The sequence below is a fragment of the Girardinichthys multiradiatus genome, chromosome X (assembly GCF_021462225.1).
Source record: "Girardinichthys multiradiatus isolate DD_20200921_A chromosome X, DD_fGirMul_XY1, whole genome shotgun sequence".
Classification (NCBI taxonomy): Eukaryota; Metazoa; Chordata; class Actinopteri; order Cyprinodontiformes; family Goodeidae; genus Girardinichthys; species Girardinichthys multiradiatus.
The window spans coordinates 4081576-4105299 of NC_061817.1; the positions used below are offsets into that span (position 1 = coordinate 4081576).

Consider the following 23724-nt stretch of genomic DNA (forward strand, 5'->3'; position numbering starts at 1 on the left):
CTGGAATCCCTTAGTTCACCTTGGCGTAGGCTGGAGATTGCGAAATAGCTGAAGGACTGGCGGGAGGAATGGGGGAGTTCCGTCAGAGCACCTTGACTCCAGAAATTATCGAAGCTAAATATCAGAGAACTCTTAAGGAGATTGCCTCAGCCACGCTCTCATCCTCGTCCCAGAAGTTCTGACTGGCACCTCCAATCTTCCTTTCTTTCTTCCTGTTCAGATCAACGCCTCCTCTTCTCTCACAGAGGTACTTTCCCCCTTGCCCGGTGTCTCCAACTTTGCTTCCGGTTTCCAGCTGCCAATGAAGCTCCACGCCTCCGCCCTCCACTAGTTGTCCTAAGCCCATGATTCTACGTCGCTCTCAATTGCTCAGTCCATCCAGTGGGTGTCAGCAGGAAATGGCTGATTCTCTCCTTCCGGTGCAGCTTCTAGCAGCCTGTCTTCAAAGTGCTAAAGCACAGCCAGCTCCAGGTCTCCAGAGCGCTGCAGCACAGCCTGTCTCTGTCTCTTCTCAACGCCAGAGAATATAAAGGAGCTTCAGCTCCTGCATCCAAGAGTCAGCCCAACGTATCAGTATATCTTGCTCAGTCATCAGCATCAGCAACATTGTCATCATCATCTACAACCCTGGCTTAGTCGTTGCCATTGTCATCATCACCACAATCTACACTCCTGACTCTGTCATTGTCTTGATCACCGCAATTTACACTACTGACTCTGCCATCATTATCATTATTATCATCAACACTCCATGCCCAGTCTTAATCATTTTCTGCCTCCGTCGAGGGTCAGCTCGACGCTACAGCTCCTCCACCTGTGTACAGTCAGCTCGACTCTTTAGCTTCCACTGACCAGCTGCCTTCATCATCGTCGTCCTCTATAGACTAGCTGCCTTCATCATCATCATCCTCTGTCAACCAGCCACCTTCATCATCATCATACTCTCCAGAGCAGCCACCTATCACATTCTTCCCACCTCCTGTTCCATAGTTTCGTGAGGGGTTTACGGAGGGTTCCAGTGGTTCCTGCACCACTCTCCAGGACCTCGCCGTTCCTTTCAGCAGCAGAGTGAGGAGTGTAAATGGCGGTGATGATGACGTTGACAACTGCACCACTCTCCAGGGCCTTTCCGTGGGTACAAGTCTACCTCGCAGTCAACCTCCGGACAAGGTTCCCAGAGGGATCAACCTCCAAAGCACCTTCTCAGCTGCCGTTGATCTCCAAGGCACCTTCTCAGCCGCCTCCAGACCTCCTTCTCCTTCATCACCAGCCTCCAGACCTCATTCATCACCAGCCTTCAGGGCACCTGCTCCTTTGTCGCCTTCTGAGGTACATCACTGTTGGCCTCTAGGCCCTCGTCACCGCCTGCCAAGAGTCTCAAAACCTCTGGCCGCCTGAACTCTGTGCCTCACCGGGACGTCCTCCTGAACTCTGGGCCACACCGGGACAACCTCATGACCATTCTCCTGAACTCTGTGTCTCTTCAGGTCGACCTCCCGGCCGTCCTCCTGAACTTTGTGCCTGCTCAACACATCCTCATGGCCATCCTTCTGAACTCTGTTGCTGCTTGGGGTGATCCCCCAGCTGTCCACCTGAGCTCTGATTTTGTAATTTTGGTTCTTGGCTTCTTTCTGAGGCCCCCTCTGCCCGCCCTGTTTGGGTCATTTTGTGTTTTTGGTTCTGGCCTTCCTTCCATTGTCCCCTCTGCCTGCCCTGTTCTGTTAATGTTCTTCGCACTGCCATGGTTTTTCAATTGCTTTATTTCAGTTCATTTAGGTTTATTAGATTTATTCTGTTTAGTTTTTGTTACTTCCCTGGATTCCTGTGTTAAATGTGGTTATATTTCCTAATAGATCGGGTTCCACACAGGTTATGTTTTTGGTATTATCGGACCTCAGTGCAGCATTTGATACCGTAGACCTCAGTATATTACTGGAACACCTGGGAAACCGGTTCGGGCTTTCTGGTGCAGTGGTTTGAGTCATACCTGAAGGATAGGTGTCAGTAGGTAACTTTGCATCGGAGACCACAACAATCACATCTATCTTGTTGTAACAAACAACAAGATAATCTTGTTTGTTATTGTTGTTTGTTATCTTGTTGTAATAAACAACAAGATAAGTTACCATAACTATTCAGATGACACACAGCTCTACAAGCGTTGCTAGATGCATAGAACAAATCAATTTGAGGATGTGCTTTAATTTTCTTCAGTTGAATAAAAACGGGGCTGCACGGTGGCACAGTTGGTAGTACTGTTGCCTTGCAGCAAGAAGGTCCTGGGCTTTCTGCATGGAGTTTGCATGTTCTCCCCGTGCATGCATGGGTTCTCACCGGGTACTCTGGCTTCCTCCCACTGTCCAAAGACATGCCTGTTAGGTTAATTGGTCTCTCTAAATTGCCCTTAGGTGTGTGAATGAGTGTGTGCGTGGTTGTTTGTGTGTTGCCCTGCGATGGACTGGCAACCTGTCCAGGGTATACCCCGCCTCCCGCCCATTGACTGCTGGAGATAGGCATCAGCTTCCCCGCAACCGACTATGGAAGAAGCGGTATAGAAAATGACTGACTGACTGACTGAATAAAAACAATACTAAGGTAATAATTTTTGGATCAAAGGAAAAGCAATCCAGAGTCCGTGCACAACTACAGTTATTACAGCTGGAAACAACTGATCAGGCCCGAATTTGGGGTGTAGTGATGGCCTCTGTTGTAGAATATAAACTATCTATGTGTGTAACTGGAATGTGCAGATAGATGACAGGGAGTAGAGGATACAGAGTGCAAGGTCATAAATTGGTGAAGGACAGAGGGAGTAGAGGATAGAGAGTGCAAGGTCGTAAATTGGTGAAGGACAGGGAGGGCCAGAGACAAGACAAGATGAGCTTGCTGGAAGAAAATAACAAGAAGCACTCCTTATTTGGACATAAGGGACTGTTATGCTATACATGAGTGACATGATATATGTATATGTTGAACACACCCCTGAGACTTAATAAAACGAGCTGGAAGCGGAGAGAGACCAGAGTTTTTGCTCGCAGGTGTTGGCTGGGGCATCTTTCTCTCACTCTGCGCAGAGGCGAACTTAAGTTGATTGAACTTTGTGTTTATTTCACTCTTTTGAAACCTATGCCCAAATCAACGGACCCGGGGAAGCAGAGACGGCTTCGACACCTCAGACCTGAATCTTCAGAGTCACATAAAGACAATCACTAAGTAGGCCTTCTATCACCTGAAGAATGTTTTCATGATTAAATTACATGATTAAATGTCCCAGCAGGATCTTGAAAAACTCATCCACTCATTTATGTGTAATCAAATTAATTGCTGCCACATTGTCTTCACAGGTCTGCCTAAAAAGCCAATGAAAGAGCTGCCATCTTTTCCATAATGCTGCTGCCCACATTCTCACTAAAACTAAGAAAGTAAAGCATATCACTCCACTTTTAAAGTCCTTGCACTGGGTCCCTGTATCTCAGAGAATATGCTTTGAAATACCTCTTTTAGTTTACAAGTCACTGCATGGCTTAGTGCCAAAACACATTAAAGATTTATTGTCAATGTAAAAACTTTCCAGACCACTCAAGTCTTCTGGTTGAAGTCTACTCTGAATCCCCAGAACTAAACATGAAGAAGCGGCATTCAGTTCTGAATCTGTCTAGAGGCACTTGCTCTTGCCTGCGTTTAAAATGGCGAAGGTGGTGGGGGTTTGGGTTGCTGGTTCGAATCCCCACTTTGTCAGTCTCAGTTGTTGTGTCCCTGGGCAAGACGCTTCACCTGCCTTGCCTGTTGATGGTTAGAGGGCTCAGTGGAGCCGATTGTATGGCAGCCTCACCTCTGTCAGTCTGCCCAAGTGCAGCTATGGCTACAATGTACAGGGGTTGGACAATGAAACTGAAACACCTGGTTTTAGACCACAATAATTTATTAGCATGGGGTAAGGCCTCCTTTTGTGGCTCATACAGCGTCAATTCGTCTTGGGAATGACATATACAAGTCCTGCACAGTGGTCAGAGGGATTTTAAGCCATTCGTCTTGCAGGATAGTGGCCAGGTCACTACGTGATACTGGTGGAGGAAAACATTTCCTGACTCGCTCCTCCAAAACACCCCAAAGTGGCTCAATAATATTTAGATCTGGTGACTGTGCCATGGGAGATGTTCAACTTCACTTTCATGTTCATCAAACCAATCTTTCACCAGTCTTGCTGTGTGTATTGGTGCATTGTCATTCTGACATGGCACCGCCTTCAGAATACAATGTTTGAACCATTGGATGCACATGATCCTCAAGAATGGTTCGGTAGTCCTTGGCAGTGATGCGCTCATCTAGCACTAGTATTAGGCCAAGGGAATGCCATGATATGGCAGCCCAAACCATCATTGATCCACCCCCACGCTTCCCTCTGGGCATGCAACAGTTTGGGTGGTACGCTTCTTTGGGGCTTCTCCACACCGTAACTCTCCCGGATGTGGGGAACATAGTAAAGGTGGACTCATCAGAGAACAATACATGTTTTACGTTTTCCACAGCCCAAGATTTGCGCTCCTTGCACCATTGAAACCGACGTTTGGCATTGGCATGAGTAACCAAAGGTTTGCCTATAGCAGCCCGGCCGTGTATATTGACCCTGTGGAGCTCCCGACGGACAGTTCTGGTGGAAACAGGAGAGTTGAGGTGCACATTTAATTCTGCTGTGATTTGGGCTGCCGTGGTTTTATGTTTTTTGGATACAATCTGGGTTAGCACCCAGATTGTATCCCTTTCAGACAGCTTCCTCTTGCGTCCATAGTTAATCCTGTGGTATGCTGACATTACCCTGGATACCGTGGCTCTTTATACATCACAAAGACTTACTGTCTTGGTCACAGATGCGCCAGCAAGACGTGCACCAACAATTTGTCCTCTTTTGAACTCTGGTATGTCACCCATAATGTTGTGTGCATTTCAATATTTTGAGCAAAACTGTGCTCTTACCCTGCTAATTGAACCTTCACACTCTGCTCTTACTGGTGCAATGTGCAATCAATGAAGACTGGCTACCGGGCTGGTCCAATTTAGCCATGAAACCTCCCACACTAAAATGACAGGTGTTTCAGTTTCATTGTCCAACCCCTGTAGCTTACCACTGTCAGTGTGGGAATGGGTGGACGATTGTAGTGTAAAGCGCTTTGGGGCCTCTGTGGACTTGATAAAGCACTATATAAGTGCAGGCCATTTACCATATTAGATGACGTGTTGAGAACACGCAGCATTTATTTTTTTCTTTTTGCAACTTTGTGCACGACTCTTTGATAGCACTGGATGACAGGGCCTCGCACCACAGTCTGAGTGTTTGCTGCCTTCTTTGGATGCAGAAGAAAATCAGGTAAAAAACTTGGTAGTTGCAGCATGGTTTTTCTAGCAACACAAAGATAAAATAATGGCAAATGGTTAGAAGTGTGCAGCGGGCTGGATTGTGCACCTGCCACAGTTCCAATGTAACACAATTTCCTTTTGATGGAAGATGTCAAGTTTTTTCAAGTCAAACAGGTTAGGTCCAAGTTATGTCGTAAATCAGTGGTGTGAAAGTCCAAGTCAAGTTCCAAGTCTTAGGTGATTTTATTAAATCAGGTCTAAAGTCACTGAAATTGTGACTTCAGTGCACACCTCTGCTATTTAAACACGTCGCAGAGTAGTCAGGTTTTTGGCAAAACTGATAACCACTTCTTGGTGTGAGGGAACAAGTGGAAAATACTGAACAGATATGGTACACTTAAATGCCTTTACGGAGGTGTTCTGTGAGAACACTTGTCAGATGCCTCAGCCCAGGAGGACATTGACATATTTAGCAACCAGTAGTTCCTCAAATCTCACTGCTGAAAAAAAAAGAAAAACTTTTGAGGCACGCCTCAGGAAACTAAGGACATTGTGCCATGTTCAAGACTTCCTTTAATGATGTGGCTGTATTGACCTGTAGCTCTGAAGTGGGTGGTATATTTTTTCATACGTTGTAAATTTTTTCTGAACTGTGCAGTCTCCTGTTCTTTTGTTTTGTTTGTTTTTTATATTTTTTTTTTGCCTTTGTGTGTATCTGTATGGTTCCATTTGCCTTTCACTTTGCTTTGCTTTGATTCACCACAATTTTATTACTGGGGGACAACAAAGAATATTTCTATTTTATTCTTTTATTCTAAACTCTGTAATTAAGAGTTATGTCAGTGGTAGAACCTGTGGAGGATGAAGAGTGGTGGTCGTACCTTTCAAACAAGCAGAATGAATAGGTTTAACTTACTTTCAGAGGACTGCCACTACTTATCCTCCTTAAGAAATGAAGTCTGACAAATAGTTGTGAAACTTCCAATCAGTCTACCAAACAGCCGTATCTCAGATTCAGATGGAGGAATGTAATTTCTGTCGCTATTTTGAACACTGGACCATCTCTTTAAGGTCATGTGAGTACGGATGGGCAGGTGTTTGGGACAGTTCATTTTTGAATTTGTATGTTTAACTTGGATTTGAAAGCTACTTTTTTTAATGTTTAGTATCAGTGTGCCTGATTTGTTTCAATTAGATGTGCTTTCTGATCCCCCTTTACTATTCAAAAGCATTCTTTCATCAATGTAAAACTATCCTAACTAGTGCCAGACATCGTCAAAGTGATGCAGAAAAAGTAAGCTATATATTTTTTGATTTAAAGTAGGACCTAAAATCCTAAAATTATGGATTGTTTGACAATTTCAAGATAGAAATTGCAAGCCCTTTTAAAATTCCTGGTTTCACCTATTTTGTATGTATCTCAATTATTTTCTTAATGTTTAATAATATTTTCCAACTTGTCTTCATTCTTATGTAATTGTCACACTCTGTTTTTCAACTTGCCTGCTACTAACTTTCTCTTACCCCTAAGAGGCGCTGGAGCTGCAGGACGGAGGTTTGACAGGTGTACGTCGTTTCTTCATCAGCTGGAGGACTATATGAGGGTGGTTCGCTGGCTCTTCTACACCTGAGTGTTTTGCCTACTGTGGTAGTGTTAACCTGGCCAGCCTTTCCAGAATTTTGGAAGATCTCCTTGTTTGAGCCTTGATTAATCGTCTGTTTCTTCCCTTCGTCTTAGGCCGTTCAAGCCGAGCCGCTGAGCTGGGTTTCTCCCTCTGGAACTCACCTTCTGTCAAAATGCAAGGGTGTCAGCCACCCTTGCAAGTCCTCCAGTCTGAGAGCGCAACCTGTCCACCCACCTTGCTTACCTGGAACATCGGAGCGCTCCAGCCGGTACTGCGCAGGCTCACGCCCCAGATTTGCACCGGTCTCTCCACCCTGGCGGATCGATCGCCTCCTGAATAGTGAGCATAGATCTTGACTTGATTAATCCGATATGTTTCCTCAGCTCATCTCTGTCCTTCCTTTACAGCCTGACTCCTGAACCCTCTGCTCGCCTCATTCCTGAACTGAGTAATAAAACTTTGAATCTACGCTTCTCTATCTGAGTGTCCTCTGCATGTGGGTCAAGTCGGCCTTAAAATCTATGACAGAACACGCAGGCCAGCAGAGGCACTCCAGAGAATCATATCTGAGCACGGTCACCTTATCCAGGCTCATGGTTCGACCCTCCGCTCTCTCCTCGACCAGCAGCGGCAGGTTAGTCAGCAGTTGGAACAGCTCACAGTCTTAATGCAGCACACTCTGGGAGCTACGCCCGCCTCACCGCCAGAGGGCGCTGAGGCACCTCCGGAGTCCCAGCAACTTCCTCATAGTCGGGATGTGGTTTCCCCTAGCCCGGAGAAGTTTTCCGGGGAGGTTGGTAGCTGCCGGGGGTTTCTGTTACAGTGTGCTCTCGTCTTTCATAGGTCCCCACAGTCATTTCCCCATGACGACGTGAGAATTTTCTATGTGCTGGGCCTGCTCACCGGCAGAGCACTGCGGTGGGTTGAGGCCAAGTTTTCAAATCACAACAGTTTTGGCTGCACCAATGACGGGTTCATTAAAGATTTTAGGTTGACATTTGACATTGACGTTGACCATTCAAGTGTGGCTCGCCGTTAAAGCAGCACGGCCGACCTCTGACGGAGTTCGCTATTGATTTCCGCACGCTGGCAGCTGCATCGTGTTGGAACTCCAGCGCTCTAAAATCTACCTTTTTCCAGACCCTAGATGAGAGTTTGAAAGATGAGCTCACCCTTCGGAGGAGCCCAAGGGGCTGGATGATTACATAAATCTGGCCGTCCGCCTGGACAACCGGATGAGGGAGAGGAGGTGGACCTACTGTGAGCGGTCCACCATTAGACCGCATCCCGTCTCTCCTCCGTTGTCTCTGTCCCAGCCGATGCAACCTCCGAGCCAGCCTGAGCCCGAGCCCATGCAGTTGGGGAGGGGGCAGCTTCCCGATGACGTACCGCAGCGTCGTAGGGAGGCTGGGCAGCGCTTTTATTGTGGATCCGCTAAGCACTTGATTTGTGCTTGCCCAATCCCGGTTTTGATGGGCACCCGGCGGACCGACAACCATCCTCGCCGTCCCGCTTCACTTTACCGGCCACGTTGCTGTTTGACGGACGTACAATTCCTTTGTCTGCCTTATTAGATTCAGGCTGTGAGCTAGACCTGATAGATCAGGAGTTTGTCAGAAAGCAGCGCATTAAGACCGAGGTTCTGCCTATTCCACGCTGGGTTCTGGCTTTGGATGGCCAGACGCTCCATTGTATTACACACAGAACTGAACCTGTAGAATTACTGTTATCAGGGAATCAAAGAGAACGTGTTACACTATTTGTTTTTCCCATTTCCCAGGCCTCGTTAGTCCTGGGTTTCCCATGGCTACAGAACCACAATCCTCACCTAAATTGGACTGATTTAAGAGTCGAGTCCTGGTCACCCCGGTGTTTATCTACCTGTTTACAATCAGCTGTCACTCCTAGATCGTCTGAGGAGAGGGTGGAGGATGAGCCACCAGATCTCACCCAGGTGCCGCACGAATACCATGACCTTAGCTCCGTTTTCAGTAAGACACGGGCCCTTTCTCTACCACCTCACCGCTCCTATGATTGCGCAATTGACCTCCTGGCCTCCCGGCCGGTTATATAAGATCTCCCTGCCCAAGAGGGGGGCAATGCAGCAATATATTGGAGAGTCGCTCGCAGCCGGCATCATTCGGCCATCCTCGTCCCCGCTCGGTGCGGGTTTTTTCTTTGTCGGTAAAAAGGATGGCTCCCTACACCCCTGCATCGACTATAGGGGGCTTAACGCCATTACTGTCAAGAATAGGTACCTGTTACCTCTCCTCTCATCTGTTTTCGAGCCTGTTCATGGGGCTACTATTTTTACCAAGCTCGACCTTAGAAACGCATACCATTTAGTTAGGATCCGCTGGGGGGATGAGTGGAAAACGGCGTTCAAAACCCCGCTCAGTCACTTTGAATATTTGGTGATACCGTTTGGATTGTGCAACGCACCTGCACTTTTTCAGACTCTTGTAAATGACGTCTTAAGAGATTTTTTGAATGTATTTGTTTTTGTATACCTGGAAGACATCTTAATTTTTTCCAGAACTGTTGAAGAGCACAGCCGTCATGTCCGCTTGGTCCTGCAGCGCCTCCTGAAAAACCAGCTATTCGTCAAGGCGGAGAAGTGCCAATTCCACCGAACCTCCATCAGCTTTTTAGGTTTTATCCTTGAAGGTGGGCAGGTTTGCGCTGATCCGCACAAAGTTAAGGCTGTGGAGAACTGGACAACCCCAACCACTCGAAAGCAGTTATAGCGCTTTCTGGGGTTCGCTAATTTCTGTAGGAGGTGTATCCAGAACTACAGCCGGATTGTCAGTCCCCTGACAACACTGACATCCACCAGGGTTCCCTTCACCTGGTCTCCTGAAGCTGAGGCAGCTTTCATCCTGCTGAAGAACAAGCTCAAGCTCAGTTCTCATCCACCCTGATCCTGGAATGCAGTTCACCTTGGAAGTGGATGCTTCTGTCACTGGGGTGGGAGCGGTGCTCTCCCAGTGTCAGAGCCAGGACGGCCAGCTTCATCCCTGCGCCTTCTTCTCCCGTTGCCTGGGGCCTGTGGTGAGGAATTACAATGTCAGGGACAGGGAGCTGCTGGCCATTAAGCTTGCTTTGGAGGAGTGGCAGCATTGGCTGCAGGGGTCTGAGCTGCCTGTGCTGGTTTGGACCGATCACAAGAATCTGTCATATATCCAGTCAGCCAAACGTTTAAATTCCCGTCAGTCACATTGGTCTCTTTTCTTTTCTCGATTTAACCTGTTAATTTCTTACAGACCTGGCACTAAAAACGTTAAGCCTGATGCTCTGTCTCGGCAATTCATCTCTGACAACTCGGAGAAGCAGGCCGCACCCATCCTGCCTCCCAGCTGCACCATAGGAGCCGTAACCTGGGAGATAGAGGACTGCGTGCGACAGGCCCTCCTTGCTGACCCGGGCCCGGGGACCGGACCGCCCAACCGCATGTTCGTTCCTGCAGCAGTTCGGGGCCGGTCGATTGCCTGGTTCCACTCGTCAAGATTCGCCATCCACCCGAGAGCCAATCGAACGATCGCAGCTGTTACCAGGCGATTCTGGTGGCCCACACTGCATCGAGAAATCAGCGAATATGTATCTGCCTGCCCAGTATGCGCACGGAACAAGACGTCGAGCCGACCGCCCGCGGGCCTCCTGCAACCACTGGCTGTACCTCTCCGACCCTTGCGAGTCCTCCAGTCTGAGAGCGCCACCTGTCCACCCACCTTGCTTACCTGGAACATCAGAGCGCTCCAGCCGGTTCTGCGCAGGCTCACGCCCCAGACTTGCACCCGTCTCTCCCCCCTGGCGGATCGATCGCCTACTGAATAGTGAGCATAGATCTTGACTTGATTAATCCGATCTGTTTCCTCAGCTCATCTCTGTCCTTCCCTTACAGCCTGACTCCTGACCCCTCTGCTCGCCTCGTTCCTGAACTGAGTAATAAAACTTTGAATCTACGCTTCTCTGTCTGATTGTCCTCTGCATGTGGGTCAAGTCGGCCTTTAAAAACTATGACAGTAATAAATATATCTGGTGGAATGTGTGATTTCTCCTTTGGTAAATTTAAAGTTAGATCGAAATAATTTAGAACCTATTAGATACTAGATCATGTTACAACTCTTACTGAGGTTGTACTTTCTTTTAACCTTGATTGAAGTACCCATAAATACTTGAGGAATGTTTACCATGGGACACATTCTTTTTATTTTTGCTTTAATAATTATTTTATTAATATTGCCCTGTGAAATCCATAACAATTTTAAATCATCCTCTTTTACCAAAAATTAACCTACCTCACATCTTTGCTCTGTCTTTTCTTATGTCCTCAGAAGGCCTTTTCTTTGAGTATGGTTCTCCTCGGGCATCTTGAGTTTAAAAATGATTTTTCATTGTATTGCCAAAGACTTCTTTAACATAACGTGCATGTTTAGGCTGAAGTATTTAGGCTGCATTAAGTTTATGCATTAATCCAAAACTTCGAATTTAATCTTTATAAATTTCTACTCAGGGCAGAGAGACCACCAGAAGCCAGTAATCTGGGAATGATTATGTATGTGCCACAAGATAGTGCATGCAAAGTTGAGTGGTCTCAAGGGAGTGACACTGATGAAGCTGAGCTGTTAGACAGAAAGATGTTTTTAGATAGGGAACTGTGATAAGATGTTTATTCCTATGTATTAATTGAGGTATTGTAACAAAAAGATTCTTCGTTTATAAGCATATATATTTATCTAAGTATGTCAGAATATTTGGAATCTGCTTTTGTATCTTTGTGTATGTTATTAAGATGTATCTTTGTTTCAGTACATTTAGTACAGTACATATTAATCAGGACCATGCATCAAGTAACTGCTTACGGTTCTTACTGAGGTTCCCTTTGCCTGTTGCACTCTTACCTTTCCGAACGTTCCCATCGGTGGTTCGCTGAAACTCCCCGGCACTCAAAAGAAAGCAGGCTCGGTCGTGTGGGTATCTTTCGCGACTAGTGGTAGAGCCAAGCCCTCCAGTGACTGGACTGCGCTCATCCCCGAGAACTTGGTCTATGGTTGGACAGTCCTCATTGGCCAAAGCTGCTGCATTGGTAGCTGCATCACCATTCTGCTTAGAGTCTTAGAATGAAGAATGATGAAGGAGATGGAGAGGTGGAACATCAACAAAATGACAAAATGAAAGGATAAAACCGATAACAATTACTAAACAAATGGCAAAACAGAAATATAATTTATACGAAAAATGCAATATACACTGGAAAGAGAGAAAAGGAATCAAAATCTAGTTTGCACTGAGAACAACAGAACGGCAACAGAACAAGTAACTGGTAGTCATTTTTAGGACACAATACACATTTTAGTTAGACCAATATGTTTCATCTACTAGAAGGCATTATTTACATTTTGGAATGACCCAGCTAGAGTCCCGACTTGAATCTCACAGAGAATCTTTGTAAGTAGCTAAAAATTAACTGATGGCAAGAAGTCCTGCAGCTCATTGCAAAAGGTGATAGGCCAAAAATACTATTGGGGACATGCAAAGAGCTTGTAAGCAATTACATATAGTTTATAAGAATTTCAATTGCTTTTTAAGAAGGGTATCAATAATTTTTCACATGCAGCTGTCATGTTGTTTAAATGTTAATCATCTTAATCATCTTTAATTTGAAATCTGCACAGGGTTTAAGCATTTATGAAAAGAATGTTGACATCTGACTTTAATTTGATTTCATCAATTTGTTTTAAAAATGTATTGAACATAGAATTGACTGAGGATATAGTTTGATTTTCTTAACTAAGTATAGGGAGGTATAGACAATGGAGGTATAGATGGATTAAAAAATAAAATAAAACTTCAAAAAAAATTGTCATTGTTGTTTAGAAAGTTTTGATTAAGATTATGCCATTGTTTAATAAAAAAACATTTTGAATTATTTTGGATTCATTTAAATGCAAGTTGAACGGTGCTAATAAAAGAGTAAAATTGACTTTAGGAAAGAGACCAGTCTCAAATACTAATCTTGTTTATTGAGTTGTTACTTGATATTATAAAAGGCTTCAAAACCTTAAAGCTGAGTTCTATTGACATATTATTTGTTTTGTTTTGTATATATTTTGTATTACATTTAAATGCCAGTTTCATTGACAAAAGGTCCATTGTTACTGTAGCTAAATTCTCAACTGAGAAGTCCATTATGTTTCATTTTGATGTAACTTTGTAAAAATTGCACAACTGAATGTAAAATTAATCTCTGTACAATAACATTTAACCTATGTGCAATGTTTGTCAAAAGACATTCCTCAAAAGATATTAAAAATGTAGAAGAAGTGTTAAAGACAATAATTTATTGGTTATAGCATTACTCTGCTTATTTACACCCTACTCAATAATCAATGAGGGAAAAGCATTACAGGAACCAACTGTCACGGTTCTGTCATGGTTTACTTGGAATTGGACCCCACAATGCAGACGAGCAGGTAAGTGAAAAGGTTTTAATGACGAAAAAAACAAAAACTCACTCACAGCAGGAGGCAGGAACAAAACAACGGACGGGCAGGCAAGACAGGCATGGCATGATCCGAAAACAAGACTTGAGCATCAAAACTTGACATGAGCAGGAGACCAAGACATGAGAATCAAAGCTAGACATGAGCATGAGAGTAAAAAATGTTTCCGCGAAGACAAACAAGCAGGTGTGAATATATCGAGTGAAAACCAGGTGGAGCAAGGGGACAGATTAACTTGGACAAGCACAGAGTTGCCCCAGAACTCCGGGCTGTAGTGAGCGCAGACGGCATGGGCGGAGGTGCAGCTAGCCTGGCAGACAGTGCTCTGTCAGACGAAGATGCGGGCTTACTTGCTGCAGCCCTCACGTCAGCTGGCAGGGAAACCACCTCCTCACCAGGCAACCGGCTGGGAATCCCAGCATGACGGTGATTCTTGCGGCGGGAGGAAAATGACGGCTTTGTTGCCGGTACGGAAGCAGGTGGGGAACATCGGAGCTGTGGTGTGTCCGGCTGTGGTGTGTCAGGCTGTGGTGTGCTAGGCTGTGGTGTGTCAGGCTGTGGACCTGATGTGGGCTGCTCTGCAGCAGCGCCCTGGAGACTTGACGTGGCCTGCTCTACAGCAGCGCCCTGGAGACTTGACGTGGGCTGCTCTGCAGCAGCGCCCTGGAGACTTGACGTGGGCTGCTCTGCAGCAGCGCCCTGAAGACCTGACGTGGGCTGCTCTGCAGCAGCGCCCTGGAGACTTGACGTGGGCTGCTCTGCAGCAGCGCCTTGGAGACTTGACGTGGGCTGCTCTGCGGCAGCTCCCTGGAGACTTGATGTGGATGATGGAGGGTGGCAGTAAAACAGCCTTACTGCCACTTCATACTCCATCTCGATCTGCTTTATCCTCTCCATCAGCTCAGGAGAGGAATACAGGAGACCTGTCGTCCTGAGGATCTTGATGTGGCATGCCGTGAACCTCAAGCGCTGCTCCAGCTCGGCAGGTGTTGCCCCAAAACTCCTGGCTGGAGCAAGCGCAGACGGCATGGGCGGAGGTGCAGCGAGCCTGGCAGATGGTGCTGTGGCAGACGAAGATGCGGGCTTACTTGCTGGAGCCCTCACATCAGCTGGCAGGGAAACCACCTCCTCGCCAGTCGACCGGCTGGGAATCCCTGCATGACGGTGATTCTTGCGGCGGGAGGAAGATGACGGCTTTGTTGCCGGTACGGAAGCAGGTGGGGATTGTCGGAGCTGAGGCGGAGGGACAGAACAGCCCTCCCGAACTCTCTGGCGCTGGGCCACCTCATGCTCTATCTGTTCCAGCAGCAGAGGAGACAGCAGAATCTCCAAATCCGTCGGCAGAAGTCTCATCGCCTCCTTCATTTGCTGCTTAACCCAGCGATCCCTGGCGCTCTCCTGCCTACTGTCCGCGAGGTCCATGTTTGGCGGAAACATACTGTCACGGTTCTGTCACGGTTTACTTGGAATTGGACCCCACAATGCAGAACAGCAGGCAGCGTGATGGTAAGTGAAAAGGTTTTAATGACGAAAAAAACAAAAACTCACTCACAGCAGGAGGCAGGAACAAAACAACGGACGGGCAGGCAAGACAAGCATGGCATGATCCGAAAACAAGACTTGAGCATCAAGACTTGACATGAGCAGGAGAACAAGACATGAGAATCAAAGCTAGACATGAGCATGAGAGTGAAAAATGTTTCCGCGAAGACAAACAAGCAGGTGTGAATATATCGAGTGAAAACCAGGTGGAGCAAGGGGACAGATTAACTTGGACAGGTTAGCCAAATAAACTTAATTGACAGACAGAACAAAACGTGGCTGCGGCAAAAACACAGACTCTAATAAATAAGCTAGAAAAACATGAAGCTAAAGCATAACCAGATCCGAAAACCAAACTTGACAAAACATGAACAAGACGACAAAACTAAAGCATGGCCAGGAAAAATAACAGAAGCATGATTCAAAATCTAAGAAGAATAATAACAAAAGAACGAGTCAAAAAACCTTAACTGTGAAAAACATAAGAAACCCGAAACCAAAAACCAAACAACCCTACATCATGACAGCAACCCTATAATTGCTGGCTAGCTTTCTGCATGTTTTCACTGGTATTTCGACATTTTATCTTTGGTGATGATCTCCTAGTCTTTGAGGATGTTGGCCCTCCTTGCACTCTTTCAGATTGGTCTGGTGTATCCATTAAGCTGGTTACCAGCATTGTGTTTGTCTGATTACACACGGCTGGACAGTCAAAATTATAACACAAGGGCTTTATGCCTCTATTCATAGGTAAACCTTCAGCAGAAAGTTCAAAAGTACAGTGCAACCTCTTAATCCAAAAAATCTGAACATATTTTTTTTCTAAATATAAACTGCATATAAGTTTCACTAACACAAACATTCTTTTGTACATAAATGAGCACAATGGCTGTTGCATGTGTGCAACCCCACCTGCTGTCAGTATCTTGCATTACTCTTGTGTTTGTTCTGATAGGCTTTATCTATTGCTGCTGCATGTACGCTGCCTCCTGTGTGACATTTGCCTTTAATTTTCCTCTGGATTCTACGCTAATAACAAAGAAATGTGTGGCAAGCGAATTTTAGAGGTGCTCACTTCCAGAGGCATCACAGAGGTGTAAATAAATCCCACAGCTTCTATGTGTAGCATCACTCCAGCAAAGCTGTTGGCTGATGAACAATGCTTAAAATAGAAAAACCGTTAAACTGCCGTTGTATTTAAAATCCAATTACAGTGAGTCCTGTGGAAATAATTGTTTGGGTCGTACTACCACTTTCTTTGTTTGGAGTGAGATTTGTCTCACTGGGCCCCTTGATGCTCTTTAATTAAGTCAAAATATAAGTCGTTTCCATAAAAATAAAAAAACCTTAATAGTCTTCAGTATGACAAACACGTGGGTGTCCCACAGGAACTGTGCTCAGGTTCATTATATTAATATTATTATTATGTCTTTATTTTCAGTGGAACATGTTTTCAAATATAAATTTTCAAGATGAACACTGTTTGAGCAAATAAAATCTGCATCCAAACGTTTTTTGCTGTACTCTTAACTTTAAAAAATGGCATAAACTAGCCATTCAAAATAAACAAAAGATAGACACACTGCCCCAAATGGTATCTGCTCATACTTTGACATGTGTTTTACAAAGCCAAAATGTTCAGTTATTAGGTCAAATATTGTTCCATTTCTCAGATTATTTATTAACTAATTTATCAACAAGCTGAAACAACTGTCTGGACATCTTTTACAACCAAGACATCCAGCCTTGAGAAGTACATTTCTTCCAATATTTCTTTTCCAACCTTTTTTAGTAATGTTTATCCAGTCCATGTACTCACGTCATACACATGACTGTCTTTGGCATTCCCTAAATAATTTTGAAAGGACCTAAGCACAAAGTGAATGAATTTACTGGAGCATGACGCAAAATGCACAGAAAAAACCATGTCCAGTCCTTCTGGATTTTATTTTATTTTATTTTTTCAAAACTATTCTATGAAATATCAGCAGGTATGCCAGCTCTTGCATATTTTCTTAATTTTTAAGAACATAGTAGACATTATTTCAAGATGTGCAAATGTAATGTAAAAAAAGAACCAATGCCAAAGAAGACTAATAAAATACTTAAGATTATACAAAAGCCTGGAGCATTTTACTTAAGACCCCTTAATACATAAAAGGGCTCATATGGTAAATGGCCAGCACTTGTATAGGGCTTTATGAAGTCATGAAGTCATTCACCCATTCATTCACACACTGACAGTGTACATTGTAGCCCCAGCTGCCCTAGCACAGCCTGACAGAAGTGAGGCTGCCATACAATAAGTGCCACTGAGCCATCTTACCACCATCAGCACACAAAGCAAGTGAAGTGTCTTGCCCAAAGAGACGACTGAGATGGATGGAGCGGGGGTTCAAACCGGCAACCCACCGGTAACAGGGTGAACCGCCCTACCACCATTACCATCGTCGTTCCATATGTGTCCTTATGAAATTACTTAACAGTTTACTTAATGGTTTTTGCACATATTGTCGATGTGAATAATATTTTAGAGATTTAACAGCATGATTTGGCATATCATTATTACCACAGTATTGCAAAAAGTGTTTCAAGCGTGCAATACTAAAAATACAAACTTTAAAAAGCATTATTAAAGAAAAAGTGTAACCCTTAGCATTACTGAGTTTCCTGGTAAATAAGTTTGGAATTATCAGTTTTTTTTTACTGAAATGTGATATTACTGTCATTATTATATATATATAATATTATATATAATTATAATTATGCTAAATTCATCACAGTGTGTTTTACGGAATTCCCTTTATGATGTTCTGAAAAATGCATATGTAATGTAATCTAACTTACCTGCCCTGTTTATTTCAATGATCTCTTCCTGTGCCAGTGGGCAGTCCCCAGTGCCTATCATGCTGCCAGATTCCACCAAGCCTGGCCCAAGTACATTGCCCATTAATCTATGTGGAGAAGCAGTTGCCATTGCCAGAGCATCCGGCTTGCAGTAATTCGGACTTCCTGGCTGTGGTGCTCTTGGGATGTGCTTGTTCCTCTTCTTTGGAAGCTTCTGCTTTGCCATGGCCAGCGAGTAGTACATTCCAAAGTTGTTGACAATAACAGGCACAGGCATAGCAATGGTCAGCACACCTGCCAAAGCACAGAGGGCACCCACTAGCATTCCCGACCATGTTTCAGGGTACATATCTCCATATCCAAGAGTAGTCATTGTCACCACAGCCCACCAGAACCCAATGGGAATGTTCTTAAAGTTGGTGTGGGCTGCAGCAGTTGGATCATCTGGGTCAGCTCCAATACGTTCAGCGTAGTAGATCATAGTAGCAAAGATGAGGACACCCAGTGCCAGGAAAATGATAAGCAACAAGAACTCATTGGTACTTGCCCGCAAAGTGTGGCCCAGGACCCGTAAACCGACAAAATGGCGGGTTAGCTTGAATATACGCAGGATGCGGACAAAACGTACCACGCGTAGGAAGCTCAACACATCTTTGGCTGTTTTAGAGGATAGGCCACTAAGTGCTACCTCCAGGTAAAAGGGAACAATAGCCACAAAGTCTATAATGTTAAGGGTGCTACGGAAGAACTCTGCCTTGTCAGGGCAAAAGATGACGCGTGCCACCACCTCAATAGTGAACCAGATGACACAGACACCCTCCACATATGTCAGCCAGCCATCTGTGACAACTTCATATACAATCTGTAAAGTAAATAGAGAAAAGGATTAGTAGAATTAATTATCTATTAAGTGGAATGTTATTATTATATTAAATTACAGCAATGTATAGAATGTATCTCATTTCCATATTATTTATACTTCGCTGGTTGACTTTGGTACAGTTTACTTTTTAGTTCTTTCTTGTATGTCTGAATACATGGAGAGGAAAATAAAAAAAAGTCCAAATAAAACCATTTTGTAGTAGTATGACCTTTGCTCTGCCTTTTCCATGAAAAAACAAGCATTGGCAATTATTGTAAGCTACTGTGGTAATAGAAGATGCAAGTATTCTGTAGTCCCTCAGCCGTCAAAGGAATAAGGCAGTTCAAACCTCAGTGAATTTAAGGTCTATTAATTTAGGGGTTTTCTTATGTTATCCACAATAAGCAACTGTACTCTTAAAATAATATTGTTGCTGTACCTCCTCACGTGTTACGTTGCCTTCAGTGACATTCTCAGTTTTGTTGTAGATGGTGTTGAAAGCCTCATGGGTCTCCAAGCAGAAAGTGGAAATGGAGAGAAGGATGAAGAACAGCGAGGCCAAGGCCACATACTGCAGAAAAAGAAACCAAGACAATTGCAAACTAGAAATGTGTTTCATTTGCACCTCAAGTTTATGCATTTTTTCTGGTAATAAGATTTAAAACTGACACCATTCCAAAAACATCTGAAAAAGGTGTCTTTCAGCTGCAGGTTGATATTCACATTTTGCAGACAATGCAGAGAAAAGTTTGAGCCATTGCAGTAAATGTAGTACAATGAAACTGCCAACAGGTGGCACAAATGAAATACTGATCATAGCAAAGGAATGCTTTTGATTCAGAAAAAAATAAGATTGATATTGATATTTGAGTCTCAAAAATAAGAAAGACAAAGGTTCAGTAAGTATATAACAAAAAGATTAAAAAAACAGTATAAAGATTGTGTGAAAGACCCTAAAAACCTAAGATCACACATAAAAAAGGTGTCAAAACATACATTTTTCATCCCAAAAATGTAGCAAAGTTAAAATCCTTGCTACAATCAGATGCAGCAGCAAAATTAATTCATGTTTTTGTCTTTTGGTTATCATTTTGTTCACTTTGTGGCTTTCTCCAAAAGAAGCTATTGGGAGACTTGGAAGACAAATTTATTATTAGGCGTACCTGAAATAAGAACAGGGAACATCTGAGTGTTTAGTAGTTTGTTTGTTTTTTACATGGGCTGCCTATGACTTTTGTGACTGATTTAAAGGCACTTTATCAAATATATAAAGCTCTTAATGCTCTTAAGGACCATGCTACTCTTAGGCTCCCTTTACAGTACCACCTAAAACATGGTAGTGTTCCTGTGCCAGACTACTAAAGGTCCCTCACAACAGCTGGAGGAAGATCAGATTTTTGCATTTATTAATTTTGACTCGAAGCTTTGAACTTTGCTACCTATTAATTACTAGAGTTACTTAAGAACTTAAGGCTTACTTTTTTACTCTAACTTTAAATCAGTAATGATTTTATTATTTTGTTATCTCAATTACAAAATCACAAAGGTGGAGCATAATGTGTTGGTAAAGAAAGACTGACACATGACCGAATTAAACATTGAAATCCAAGACTGGATTATGACTGCAAGAATAAATGCCATTTGGTCTGCAGGTAGAGAGCATTATATTGTAGTGCTGTGAAGGTCTTAGATGGTGATGACATATTAATAGGTCATATTATATTCAATTCAATTCGAAAAACATTTTTTCATCCCAAAAGGAAATTAAATGTTGTTGTAGCTCATATTATGCAGGTTTCTTCAAAGAGCCATTGTAGATGCTGATGGCCATGGGCAGGAAGGATTTCCTGTAGTGGTCTGTCTTACAGCAGATCTGAAGAAGCCTCTGACTGAAGACACTGTTGTTGTACAACAGTCTCGTGAAGAGAATGCCCGGGGTTCTCCATAATGTTCTTCATTTTACGAAGAATCCTTCTCTGTACATTGATCTCCAGAGATTCCAAAAGAGTCAGCCTTCTGTATTAGCTTGTTGAGCTTGTTCAAGTACCTGGCTCTGATGCTGCTACCCCAGAAGATGATGGCAGAAGAGATCACACTCTCCACAACAGACTTATAGAAGATATGCTGCAAACACCGAAAGACCTAAGCTTCCTCAAGAAGTACAGTCTGCTCTGTACATTCTTGTAGACGGCTTCACAGTTGCAATTCCAGTCCAGTCTGTTGTCCAGGTGAACAAGATATTTATATTCCTCCACCACCTCCACTTCTTCTCCCATGATGGAAATAGTGTTAGACCTATTTTTGTTTCTCTTAAAATCTACAATAATCTCCATTGCTTTATTAACGTTCAAGATGAGATGATTGTTTCTACACCATGCCACAAAGTGGTCCACCAGCTACCCGTACCCTGCTCCTTGTCCATCTCTGATCCACCTCACGACTGCAGAATTATCCGAGTATTTCTGCAGTTGACAGGAGTCTGTCTTGTACTGGAAGTCTTTATTTATTTAATTGGATGTTTCAATGACTATGGAAGTGTTATAGCATGCATGTGAACGTATGTCTGTCAGGGCAGCAATGAAGACAGGCTGATTAAGTGTTTTTTTTAGAGAGTGTTTTTTCAGAGAGCTCACTAAGTCCCATTTCTTATTATGATGATCTAATTTAAAACTGCTATATAGAGCTGCCCTAGATGGAAAACCCACACATACATACGCAATTAGGCAGCTGTGGCTCAGCAGGGAAAAGTACTTGTCTGGCATTTGGGTTTTTGTGAGTTTAATTCCAGCTTCCCCCACTGTCAACAGTCAAAGTGCCCTTGGGCATGACGGTCTTCCCCAAGTTGCCTATCAATCTGTAAATCATATTATAAATGCTTTAATTGTATCGAATGGGTAATATCATCATCAAAAATGTGTCATTCTGAGACATTCACCGTGACACATGAGGACCCCTTAAAAAGCTGAGATTCTCAGTTTAGATTTTATTTTGGTTTGTGTCTTTTCGAGGCAGAACAAATCCAAGCTCTAACTATTCCCTTAATTTTAATTAAGGGAATAGTTAGAGCTTAATTTTAAGTCTTACCTTAAGAACTTTGCAGTTACATTTAAGTTGCTGACGAGTTACAACATCTGACATTACTTTTTTTCCCCTTTAAATAGGCCACATGTCCTTCTTGTAGGGCTGCAGAAATTAAGTCAACCAGTGACGTGCAATGGGATTCATGACTGTGGAGGCACAGACTCCCCTAGAGTAGGATGTACGATGAAGCCAAAATAGAGGCTTATATTTAAATTTTGACCTTAATTGAAACATTTAATAATTTAAAAAGCTTTTAATTGTGCTTTAATCAATTCTATACTGTTCAACAATCCAATAGCAAGAAAAACAAAAAACATTATTACTTAAATGTATTTTTGTATTTTGACTGATCTGTCTTTTCTAAATTAAAACTGAAAATTGTGTATGATCTTATCTATATTTGTATACGACATCCATGGAAGCAGGTTGCATTAATCAAGTCTTTAATTCTCCTGGTTCTCTCTCACACCCTTGCAATGTGGACGCTAATGTTCAGTTTGTACTGCCCATTCAATGCAAAGTCAATTCCGTATGATCCACACCACATAGTGGAAAGAGTGGCGACACTCCCATAGACTTCTATCAAAAGAATGGAATGGGGAAGTCACATAGGTCATGCAGCTGCAGATAGTTCCAAACACCAGCAGTTCCAGCATTGAACGCAGTTCATTCTCTGCATATCTGAATTATTTTCTCTGATAAATTAATGAAATTACAAAATATTTTTGGCATTGTTAAGCACTAGCCATACCAAAATAAGTCAACAGTTTTATTTCATGTAACCAGTTTTAGTTAATTAATAATGTTAACCAGCTAGTTGTAGTTGAACTTCAGCTGGCTAATTGTGATCATGATGGGTCTTGATGGTTTTTAATGGATCCATATTAGTCTGTCTAATATCAGCTTTCTTAAAATATTCAGCACAGTTTGAAATATCAAAGTTTATAATTTTCAAAATTATTTGGTGATTTCTGAGCTTAAAATGCATGGTTCTTCAGAAGAAATGTTTGTACTTGTTCTTGTGTCCACCATTTTTAACATATTTTAATTTCAGTTACTAAACCTAGAAAACATTCTGACATTGACATTTAGTTCGAGTTATAGATCCTTTATGAGCCGACAGCAGGGTGCTGCAGAATATGGGGCTAATGCTAGGGAAATGGAGATGTCAGGCCAACCTTCTGGGACTGGAGTAGAAGCATTGGGCAGACCCTCCGGAACAGGAGTAGAACATTTGGCGGACCTTCCAGGACTGGACTGGAAGCCTTGTGAATGTTATGACTTGGTGGTAGACAAAACAGAGACATCAGACAGACCTTCAGAGGCAGGAACAATGAAGTTCGCCACACCCTCAAAGGCAGGAGCAGCAGTGTCAGCTAGACCCTCGGTGACTGGAGCAGCAGTGTCAGCCAGACCCTCAGAGACAGGTGCAGAGGTGCTGGACTGACCCTCGGCGGCAGGAACAAGATGTTGGACTGACCCTAATGGCAAGAGCTGAGGCATCCAGCTAACGGCAGTGTTTGCAATCTGCAAGGGAGGTAGAGGCGGTGATGTCAGCCAGACCCTTGGGGACCGGAATGGAGGGCGGATCCTCAGTGACTGGAAACTTCTCCTCTGCTTCCTTCAACAGTTTCCCTAAGCCCGGCAGAGGAAGGAGGGGAATCCTGCTAAACACAAACAGCTGCCACCATTAACCAATCCTAGGACTTGCTTGATCTATTGTGTCACAGTACCTCCTATTCCAACCTATTAACCCATAGTGCTGGTGAATAAAAAAAATCAGCATCTAATGGGTCCAAATGACTGAATTCTACTATCACAATGAGGTTGAAGGAGGATCCAAATGCATAATGAGGTCATGGCAAAATAAAATTCTGGAGAAATGACCAATGAACCAGAAGAGCTAATC

General features: G+C 43.6%; 1 protein-coding gene across 3 annotated transcripts in view; it reads right to left on the bottom strand.

Moving 5' to 3' along the window:
* LOC124863150 (potassium voltage-gated channel subfamily C member 1-like) overlaps nt 1–23724 on the bottom strand; it is a 239019-nt gene that overhangs the window by 121548 nt on the left and 93747 nt on the right. For all 3 annotated transcript variants that reach the window (XR_007037063.1, XR_007037064.1, XM_047357409.1), the window contains exons 2-4: nt 19174–19305; nt 17873–18734; nt 11882–12094 (exon numbers count right to left, since the gene is read on the bottom strand). Coding sequence is in view for 1 of the 3 variants with exons in the window: in XM_047357409.1 (XP_047213365.1) it covers nt 11882–12094; nt 17873–18734; nt 19174–19305 (1207 nt within the window). In the remaining 2 variants the exon portion in view is untranslated. The remainder of the gene's footprint in view (nt 1–11881; nt 12095–17872; nt 18735–19173; nt 19306–23724) is intronic.